We start from the raw sequence: 10,437 nt of genomic DNA on the forward strand, positions 1-10,437 counted from the left end.
CAGCCCTGAGGAGGCGTTTTCGTCGAACAACAATATGACAAAATATTTAGAAATAAGCAAAAGCAACAAACCCAAATTTTGATTCTATAAGATGTGACAGGCTCTGAAAGGATTATGGACTGACGCAAAGACTCGTGAAGTGCACAGGGAGACCATTTCCAGGAAGGGGAATGCTGGAGAGTTCAAATCTGTTTTGAGAACCACAGAGTTCCCAAACAGGCGATAATACACACCGGGACGCCAAACAACAATCCTCCGGAGCTTAAGACTTTTATCGCCTTCCAGAGTTTTTGTGGGAATCACAGATCCTCTCTGACACCTCCAGCTCTCTAGTTTTCTTTTCTCATTGGGTGGTAGTCAAATCACCCTGTGTTTGTGGTTTACACTTCCTAAATCCTGTCTTCATTGAGAACATGAAGCGCCCCATCATGGCTTAAGTTGAACTAAATCTGAAAAGTGAGGGCACGTGGTATTTGCTGTTTTTCTGCGATGGATGTTTTTTTTAGTTTTTTTTCTGTTCCATCACTATGACTTCATCCAGCCCGTGTGAGAAGACGTCGAAAAGCTGGTGTTGATCTTGCGATGACATGCCTCAAAAACATAGCCGTGCTTTATTGTTTTAAATGAAACCAAATGAGGAGATATTTTGTTGTCATGGTCACACACTCACCCCGATTGCCATTCAGCTGAGCAGACAGTGTATGATTTAAAGATGGGACTAAGACAGAGGAATGTGTACTGTTTCACTCACCTCTGAACAATGTTTTAAAGGAAGACTTCACCCACAAAATGACCATTTGTATATTAATTACTCACCCTGTGTCACCTTGAATTCATGGGGGAAAAAGGTTTTCTCACATTCCTCCATGGTAAACGAAGAATCCAAAAACAGAAAATTCTTGACGTCATAGGGGTCCATGTTTAACAACAGCAAAACTATATCAAAACATCTGCTTACAAACTCTCACACAACTCGTGCAGTATAATACAAGTCTCGTTTATCCAGCTGTATGCTCAGTACTTCCCAAGCACATGCATTTTTGCTAAAACCTCACTATTTAAAACACTTCCGCATGAACAGTCTCACACACTGATAATTAGCACACCTGGGGCAAGCGTGTATTTGAACTCTTTAAATGCGCATGCTTGCCCAGGTGCCTACTCCTATGTGTAAGTGTTTTGAGTAGTGATTTTTTTTTTTAAACAAAAATGCATGTGTTTGGGAAGTACTGAGCATACAACTGGATAAATGACATCTAGATTATACAGCATGAGTTGTGTGAGATGTTTTGATATACCATAAAAAATCAATTAAAAGCCTAGTCCCATAATGCCCAGTCCCTTTTACTAGCCTGCTGTGGCTACACATTTTGACGAATAAAGGCCCGTCTCTATTAGAAGCCTGGTGTGGTTGCCAAGCAGTTCATTTTTACAGAGGTTCTTTGGATATATAAAACCGGACTGTTGACGACCCACTTGAGCTAACATTAGTTAGCTGCTTAGATCATACATACAAATATACATTTTTTACACTTTGGTCAATATGGAGATGCTACACATCGTTAGTTTGGTTGATTTTATTTTACTGAAACAACGAGCACCAGAGAAGACCGAAAGTCATTCAGATTTAACGGCATGACGAAAAATAAGTGGTGACTCTGTTCCTCTGAAGCTGTCATAAAGTGAGAATACGTGTCCATTCCTCAATTACCCGGTAAGTTATTTATATTCCTGTAGTCCATAGGGATCCACTGATCAAAAGAATCAAACGTGTTTTTCATAAAACTTAATCCAAGTTGTAAGTATTGTTTTAAGAGGATAAAGTTGTGCTGTGTCAGTATGCAGGTTGCTGTGAAACAAGTGTCATAACACATAATTGATATGTTCTCCAAAGCCTAATTTTTATACAAGTAATATTCATACGAGTTCAAATAAACTATTTGATCGTATTTCCCATCTTTGCTGAGCAACAGTTTTGTGTAACAAGAATATATAGACGCCTGTCCCAAATAAAGGCCTCTTGATTTCAGTGATTTAAGCAAATAATAGCCCGGGCTATTAATTAAAGTTTTATGATAGTTTTTCTGTTGTTAAACATAGCTCCCCCTTTCACTGCAATTCATTCATTCATGTTCACCCTTTTTGGATTCTTCGTTCACGGTGGAGGCATGCCAGAAAAACTGTTTCTTCACGAATTCAACGACACATGGGGTAAGTGACTGATAAAAAAATTATCATTTTGTGGGTGAAGTGTTCCTTTAAGATTCATACAGTTCTCTGTTTCAATAGTTTATTTTGTTTAATTGACCACGTTTAAAAAATTGTTAAAGAGGAATTTCTACCTCAAGAAAAATTCAGAATCTCTGACTGTGCAAATATTGTTCATTTCAAAAGATTAACTACTGGACAAATTTTTTTTCTGTTTCACTGAGAAGTCAATACTTAGTACGTAACATTTATTAATCTAGAACTGACATTTATTTTAATTAGCGAATAATCTGCCTATTATTGTCTCGGTTAATCAATTAATTTCTTGTCAAAAAAACTTGTGTAACATGCCCCGTTTAATTTCCTGGAGCGCATGGTGACATCTTCAACCAACAGTCTAAGAGCCATTCAGTTTGTACGACAGAAACGCATCAAATTCTCACATTTACGAAGCATAAAACCAGCAAAACTTTGGCTATTTGTCTTCCAAAAAGTACTAAAGTGAACATTCAATTATCAAAATAAGTTGCCAGGTAATTTTCTGTTTAAATTTTTCTGTTGAATTGATTAATTGAGCGTTCGTACTGATCACTGCCATCCATAGACAAGTCATCATGCAGTCAGGATATACAGGGTTGTAGCACTCATTAAAAAGTTAAAACATTATATACAGAACTATACAGACTGAGGAGTTATAGCTAGAATGAAAATCTAAGGAACAACAACAGTGGCAGAGTAAAAAAAAAGCCACAAGGGCAAACATCAGAGTTAAGTAACAATAAGCAAAAGACTTTAAAAGACAGACTTGTAAACTTTAGTGAGCTAATAAATGTAGAGTATGTGACACGTGAGGATAAAAGATCCATCGTGTAGAAATCACAGTGTAATTCCTTTTCTGTAAAGAGACACTGCCGTGATAATAGATCAGGAGGAGGGTCGAGGAGGTTGGGAGTGTGTTTGAGTGTGTGTGTGTGTGTGGGAAACAGAGACAAGCCCACAGCAGCTTACCCAAACGTCCATTAGATCTGGGTTGCGACTATCATATGATGGCTCCTCTGCTGTTTGCGTTCTTCATGGCGTTCTGCCGGCTTCAGTGACCTCATGGAATGCACGTGGGATTTTTCTGCAAGAAAACATTTGCACTCAACGGCTCTCTCACCCAGACTGGAGTCCATGTGAGTAACCTTTATGGAGACGACTTCTGAAACGCTCATCGTGGGGTTTGGGATGTGATGCAAGGTGTCTTTGCTGACTGGATCCATGCTGAACTGAAGGTGAAGGAAAATGCGCATATCATCATTAATTTGGATTCTGCACCTCATGAATCTTACGAAAGGCCTTGATGACACAAGACGTGAGTATTCATGCAGAATGTAACTTGTTTGACATGGCTCCTGTGAGATGTGCCTTATCTATCCTAATTTTTCCGGTGGGAGATAGCGAACAGTAGACAGACACTACATATGGAGACAATAAGTGCTCCTTCAGCTCTCAGGGAACAATGTGCTCATAGATTTCCAGAGGATTTACCCACTTGCACACTACAAATTTGAGAGCTTGGCTCTGTCTGTGAGCTCATAAAAAGCTGCCTGTAAAATTTAGTTCTGTAAATGGAGCACAGAGTATGTGAGATATTATATTTTATTTGCACGAGCGCAGAGAGAATATAAAACTCAGACACACACCTCTCACATTCCTTTAATCCACAGGTAGCTCCTCCGTGAACAGACTGTGTCTGCCAGGTTGTGCGACGTGCTCGGCCCTGAATGGCTGTCTGTCCTGTAAACCTCGCCTCTTCTTCCACCTGGAGCTGGACGGGATGCGGCAAAGGGGCACCTGTCTGTCCTCCTGTCCCCGGGGTCACTATGGCACACGCTCTCCGCACATCAGCACCTGCACCAGTGAGTATGAGTGGACACATGCAAGAGTGTTTAAAGGGACAGTTCACCCCAAAATCAAAAATGCATATTCTTCCTCTTACCTGTAGTGCTGTTTATTGGTCTAGATTGTTTTGGTGTGAGTTGCAGAGTGTTGGAGATATCAGCTGTAGAGATGTCTGCCTTCTCTCCAATATAATGGAACTAGATGGCACTTTTAAAAAAACTCAGCATCAATGTCTCTTTCCAGAAATCATGACAGTTCTCAAGATATGGTGGTTAATGGTTACTCAAGATAATCCACAGACCTTGTTGTGAGCAATTTAATGTAGGAACTATTTTCTTTCTAATGAAGTACACCATGCATGCGGGGATGTATTTATGCTGCACAGTATATAGCTCGTGCATGAATATGTATGTGCATGAGCTCACAGGTGCTACAGGAAAACTTCTTGACATATTAACATCGGTGGTTCCAACAGCCGTTTGACCAAAGAATGTGGCTCCCTCACCTCAAACACAGTTTCTCTCTGGAGTTGGGCATCCAGTTGTCTCCTCACTGGATCAGCTGACATCCCCTGGGCAAGTCTCACTTCGGCTCGTTGTCCTCTCTATTGTTAACGTTAACTGACATAAAACTCCATCCTGATGGCTTTGTCCTTGCAGTGGGAGTCCCTCACGTGATAAGATATTTTATGGGTCTAGAAAGCAGCTCCAAAACTGTCCTGGCAATTTTCTGGTCTTCTTCAGCCTGTCTGCTCCATTAATTGGGTCCTGCTACTGCAAATCTCTCCCCAAGTTTAACCCTTCGCTGACCCCTGACCTTTGCACTTTGACCCAGCGTGAAGACGTCACATCAGTTCAAAGGCATTAATTCAGTTTTAAATTTTTTCAAAACTTTTTTTTTTCATGTTGTCTGACAGGCACCTCATCATATTCTGTTCAACATTTAAAACAAATGTTTAGATAGTCCAGGAGTATTGGTAAAAAGGCCAGCCATTTTCAGACTGTGTTGTTCCACCCCTTGTCAATAGGGGGTGCTGCAGCTCCCTCAGTGCCCAACTTCAAGTGCCCATGAACTGCACCGGCCAGTTGCATCACCGCACAGAGGGAAGTGTGCATCTACTTCTGGCTCACCTAGCACAGCTGAGTCAAAGAGCATGGATACCAAGAGGCGAAGCTCAATAGAACGCCCCATAGCAACAGACTCGCCCATGGTTTCGTCCTACCGCCGCCATATTGGACTGTCAGCAGACCGCAGCAGACCCGCTTGCATACAAAAACACACAGACAAACTGAAATATATCGCTATTAATTATGCTTACAATGCTACTCACCTTGTGAAAGCTTGGTCACAGCTGCTTTTTCACGTTTTTGTAAGGCAAAATGTAGACTTTAAAAAAAACAAAACGAGGAAAAACGGCCGAGATGGCATCTCTACATATTACATCCACTTATGAGAAGATTAACTTAATTACTCCTTCAAAATCACCCCATAAGCCAATCTACCAAAAAATTAAAAATCAATATTTTAACTAGAAACACATTAATGGCGATGTCACATAGTCAGGAATAAGGATTTATTTACAGTTTGTACAGTAAGGGGACAGTAATAATAATAATAATAATAATAATAATATATAGGCTATTTTAATATGATATATTTTAATGCTAAAGCAGTAATCAGTTCTGATATAAATGGTCCAAGAGGCCATATATTTATATATATATTATCTTTTTTTTTTTTTTTTTGGTAGATTGGCTTATGGGGTGATTTTGAAGGCGTAATCAAGTTTAAAACACTTTAAAACTTACACCTCAGGAGTTCTTAAATGTCGGGATCCTTTGGGAAACGGTGGAAGGCCAGGTGCGGGGTGTTCCACTGATAGTTGTTGCAGTTAATTGCACTACACTGTTTTCTTTTACTTTTTTCCTCCTCTCTGCTTGACATCTTGCATGTTGTCTGGGCACAACAGTCCAAGCTCAACAGTCCAAAATGGCGGCAGCGCCCCTAGTGGCTGTTGGCAAAAATTCAACAGAGCTTCGCCTCTTGGTATCCATGCTCTTTGGCTGAGTTAGCTAACGTTACAGCTCAGCCAAAGAGGATGCCATTAATCTCTACATCTCACGCTGTAATGAGCATGAGCCTCTTGTCAATGAGTATATGCATGCTTCCTTCTGTGCAGTGATTTATTTATTCAACCTTCATTTAACCAGGAAGTCCCATTGAGACTGAAAATATCTTTTACAAGAAAGACCAGGCCGAGGTGGCAGCCAATCAAAACACATTTAAAATGCAACAAATACAACAAAAATCCACAATAAAACAACAACTATTCAAACATAGTGGCCTCTTGAGAAAAACAAGCACATGTCTCTGTCACCACGTTCTTTATGATGCCCTTAAATTTATCAATGGATGTAAGTGTGTCTAATTTTGATATAATTTTTAAACAGTTGGCCGATGTAGTTCAGTAGACAGAAAATAGTTCCTACATGAAACTGCTCACAACAATGTCTGAGGCAAAGTCCTGCACGGGTCTGATACCTGTAAAGCTTGGTACCAGAACCGACCCGTTACCCGTCATTATATCAGAGTTAAAGCCGCACACGCCCACACCTGTTAATAAAAGTCCTGCGACCCGACCCACACCTGTGATTAAACACACACAGGCTACAGTCACTCACGTTAACCTGGGTCCTCCGTTCTTGAATTACAAATCCAGCAGAGGAAAAGTCTCTTTCACTGGCTGCGCTCAATGCCAGGATGGTGAAAATATTCTGCGCAGTCACGGCCAGGTTAGGAAACATTTTAACATATTAGCATGCTCCTTCCACCACCATAAAACCTCAAAATGATCCACCTTGGGGGTCTTGAACTCATTGTCGGCTGCCATCTCATCCTTGGGCTGCAAAGTTTCACCGCTGGAGTCCTCCAACTTGTGTCCGTGACTCTCAAATAAGGGGACTTGCGGTTTGATAGTAGTGATTAAGATGTCAAAAATTACACTTATACTGCACATCTTTTTCATTTGTTTTATTCTGAAAAATGCATGCAGTTAATTTTAACCTGTACCTGTAACCGTGAATTTACATAAATGCATATTTTGGATACCCGACTTGGTGCAGGACTCTGGTCTGTGGATTATCTTGAGTAACCAGGTCATGATTTCTGGAAAGAGACATTGATGTTGAGTTTTTCCAAATGTATTTGTTGGCACTTTGAGCACCACAAGCTGAGTGCCATCTAGTTCCATTATATTGGAGAGAAGGCAGACATCTCTACAGCTGATATCTCCAACACTCTGCAACTCACACCAAAACCATCTAGACTGATAAACAGCACTACAGGTAAGAGGAAAAATATGTATTGTTGATTTTAGGGTGAACTGTCCCTTTAAGTCATCCTTAAAAATACTCTCTGTGGCCACTCAACGCTAACCAGAGTTCATTCTCACTGATCTGCAGGGTGCAAAGAAGACTGCGCTTCCTGTTTCAGCGAAAATTTCTGCACACATTGTCACCCAGGTCACTTCCTGTTCCGGGGCAAATGTGAAAACAGCTGTCCAAATGGGCTGACGCCAAACGCAGTGCTGAGAGAATGCACAGGTGAGGCACTGTGCAGCATGTTACCTGTGGAGGATGTGTGTACAGTATGTGTCTTTATGTATGCTCTGAGGTTCATGATGTCAGAGGAACTACAGTAAGATGTTTCTCTGTGTCTCTGTGTGCCTCAGAGTGCTCTCCAGGCTGTGAGGTGTGTGTGAGGAGGAACGTGTGTGTGAGGTGTAGAGCAGACCTGTACTTCCTCCACAGTCAGTGCCATCTCACCTGCCCGACGGTGTTTGAGCCTGATGTGCAGCTTATGCAGTGCGTCCCCCGAGGTGAGAGAAACACATTCTGACCGACATCCACACAGTTGAGATGTCAGATACAGTGATTACATTTTCACCTCTCGCCTCTTCTGAGTATCTCTCTCCTTCTCATCTCTCTCCTCATAGTGCACTGTGAGGTCGGGGGATGGACAGCTTGGGGTCCATGTGTTCGGAAAAAGAGAAAGGGGGCGTACAGGAGGGGACAGGAGACACGTATCCGACAGGTTCTGCGGTCTCCAAGTGTCCACGGGAACCCCTGCCCACATGTGTCAGAGGCTAGGAAGTGTGTCATCAAAAAGAGGCCTAAGAGTCGACGTAGGTTGTAGTAACTGGAACGAGAGTGCCTTAAAGGCCATTTGTAGATATCGCAGAGACATTCCACTTGTTATTGCACATTTTATATCAGCTGATTAAAATATTGTAAATTGTGAAGATGTACTCATCTAAAATAAAACTCATTTTTCTATGCACTCAAACAGAACATACTTGACCGTGATAAGGTTATGTTACCTCATCATTCTGCTGTGGGGAAAAAAAATATCTGGGTTGTTTGTATTTCTCTAAACCAATCACAGTCGTCCTGGGTAGCACTAAGCCCAGGAGGCAGTGATGGTGTCCAGGCAAAATTGTGTCGGGGGGAGGCATCACACTGCTAACATTACCCAACGGTTACTCGTGAGTTTAACGACAGAGTCGAGCTGTTTTGGTATCAGTGTGAGTTTGTTAGGAGGGTGTTAGCACTGCGTTTTTGTTAGCTTGTGCTACCTGGGTAAACTCGCGGGGGAGGAGAGCAGCTATGGAGACAGCAGCAACAGAAAGTTTGCTGGACATTTTAAAAGATGTGGCACATCAAAATCAGACGTAAGAGTCCTGCGAGAGAGTCTTCCTTCTCCGAGGTGCTTTCACATGTTTTATTCTTTGTAGAGCTTCACAATAATTCAGCAAAAGAACAAAGCAGGCCTCATTGCATGATCCAAATCTCAGCCAAAACTCGCCATTTTCAGCATAAAGATCGTTGGCTCAGAGGTTGTTCTTGTTTCGCATAGCAGAGGGGATTTTGAAATGCTAACATGCAAACAGTGGAAAGAAGGGGGGATGCCAACCTCAATAGGTTGGGACTTATTATTACTTTATTTTGGCTGTTTTTAAAAAGCTGTAGTTTGTTTGTTTTTTTGCTGCGAATTTTTAAAAAAAACATGCAGGTTCAGACGACATGTTTTCTTTAAAAATTGGCAAAATTACACCATTTAACACACCCAGAAACTTTAATAACAGAAATTATTGTTGGATTTTCAAATGTCAGACAGTTCTTGATACATTATGTGGGACAAACCCTTCTGTCAGAAAATAAACATAACCAAAGCTGAGCTTAAAATAGTTTTATTTCTTCAAAATTCCTTTATATCTACATGTCTCATTTAAAATTTTGTCACAAATAAACCGTTTGCACGAATTTACCAGCATGCATGGTAAGAGCGAAAAACCAAATCTTTTTTCAACTCCAAAATTTTGTCTTTATAATAACAAATTTATGGTGAGGGGAGAGTCAGGCAAGTTTCGCCAGTCACTCTGGAAGCTCAAGGAAAAATGGCTTTGCTTTTCAATCCCCATACTACCATACTACATAGTATGCCAGAAAAAGATTTAGTATGTCCCAATACATAGTATGTCAAAAGCAGTTTGCCAAAGGTCTGATTTTGCAGTGTGCAACCCAGCATGTTTTTCTGGCTATTCTGACCCACAGTCCTCTGCACAGTGGACAATACATCACGTTGAACAGATGATGACTAATCGAATAGTAATATTAGGAATATTTATTGTTTAGGTGAACAAAATAATCATAAATATTACAAACAACAAACTAACTTACATAACTAAAAACTCACTGACAGAAAACTGCAGATGTAATTTCACTGTCACAAATATAATATGTTCGAACCTACAATCAGTGCAGTCATAACTTTTAAGTCAAACTACACACATTGCAAAGTAACAACAGCAAATCTCCAGGTTGATCTCCGTCTCAGTAGTATATCCTGATTGCGTGCATACTGCATGCAACAGTACATACTTATGAAAGGCAGCTGCAGTACCTACTAAAAGTAAAAAAAAAAAAAGTATGCAAATCATAACCCACTGTAATTGTAGCTTTGGGGAGGGTAAAAAACGACAACAAAAAAAAAAAGCACAGTCACACCTCAGCCTTTGATGAGTAAAGAACGGTCCCTTAGGGCGTAGTTTCCTTTTAAGGTCATTGTTCAATATTTTATGTGTGGATATTTTTAGAATATGTTATAAGCCTATAGTTTGGGTATTATGCAACGAAATAAGCGATATAAACATGACACAACAAAACATTTCTCGTATGCAAAATATTTAATGGGCATTGATATAACCCATAGACTTTATACTATTTCTGCTTCAATCGAGATGCTGTCTTTTTTTATAATAAATGAGTGCAACTTGCTTATTTCTTC

General features: G+C 40.5%; 1 protein-coding gene across 2 annotated transcripts; it reads left to right on the forward strand.

Annotated features, from left to right (window-relative positions):
* The first annotated feature begins 1,265 nt into the window (after positions 1 to 1,265).
* Positions 1,266 to 8,436, forward strand: LOC117270986 (R-spondin-3-like). Of its 2 annotated transcripts, none has more exons than XM_033649044.2 (5): positions 1,266 to 3,562; positions 3,918 to 4,109; positions 7,614 to 7,694; positions 7,823 to 7,969; positions 8,087 to 8,436. In XM_033649044.2, the coding sequence occupies exons 1-5, from the start codon at positions 3,493 to 3,495 to the stop codon at positions 8,284 to 8,286; spliced, it is 690 nt and encodes a 229-aa protein (XP_033504935.1). In that variant the 5' UTR covers positions 1,266 to 3,492; the 3' UTR covers positions 8,287 to 8,436. The 2 variants fall into 2 exon arrangements, with proteins under 2 accessions (XP_033504935.1, XP_033504934.2); XM_033649043.2 differs by having other exon boundaries at positions 1,268 to 3,562; positions 7,554 to 7,694.
* The last annotated feature ends 2,001 nt before the right edge of the window (positions 8,437 to 10,437 follow it).

The sequence above is a fragment of the Epinephelus lanceolatus genome, chromosome 13 (genome assembly GCF_041903045.1).
Source record: "Epinephelus lanceolatus isolate andai-2023 chromosome 13, ASM4190304v1, whole genome shotgun sequence".
Lineage (NCBI taxonomy): Eukaryota > Metazoa > Chordata > Actinopteri > Perciformes > Serranidae > Epinephelus > Epinephelus lanceolatus.

What these genes read in the sequence shown, in the direction of transcription:
- LOC117270986 (XM_033649043.2), top strand. Translation starts at nt 3,493, where the DNA reads ATGCGCATATCATCATTAATTTGGATTCTGCACCTCATGAATCTTACG. An exon ending in AGTGCTGAGAGAATGCACAG is followed by an intron (nt 7,695 to 7,822) that starts GTGAGGCACTGT and finishes TGTGTGCCTCAG; the next exon opens with AGTGCTCTCCAGGCTGTGAG. An exon ending in TATGCAGTGCGTCCCCCGAG is followed by an intron (nt 7,970 to 8,086) that starts GTGAGAGAAACA and finishes CTCTCCTCATAG; the next exon opens with TGCACTGTGAGGTCGGGGGA.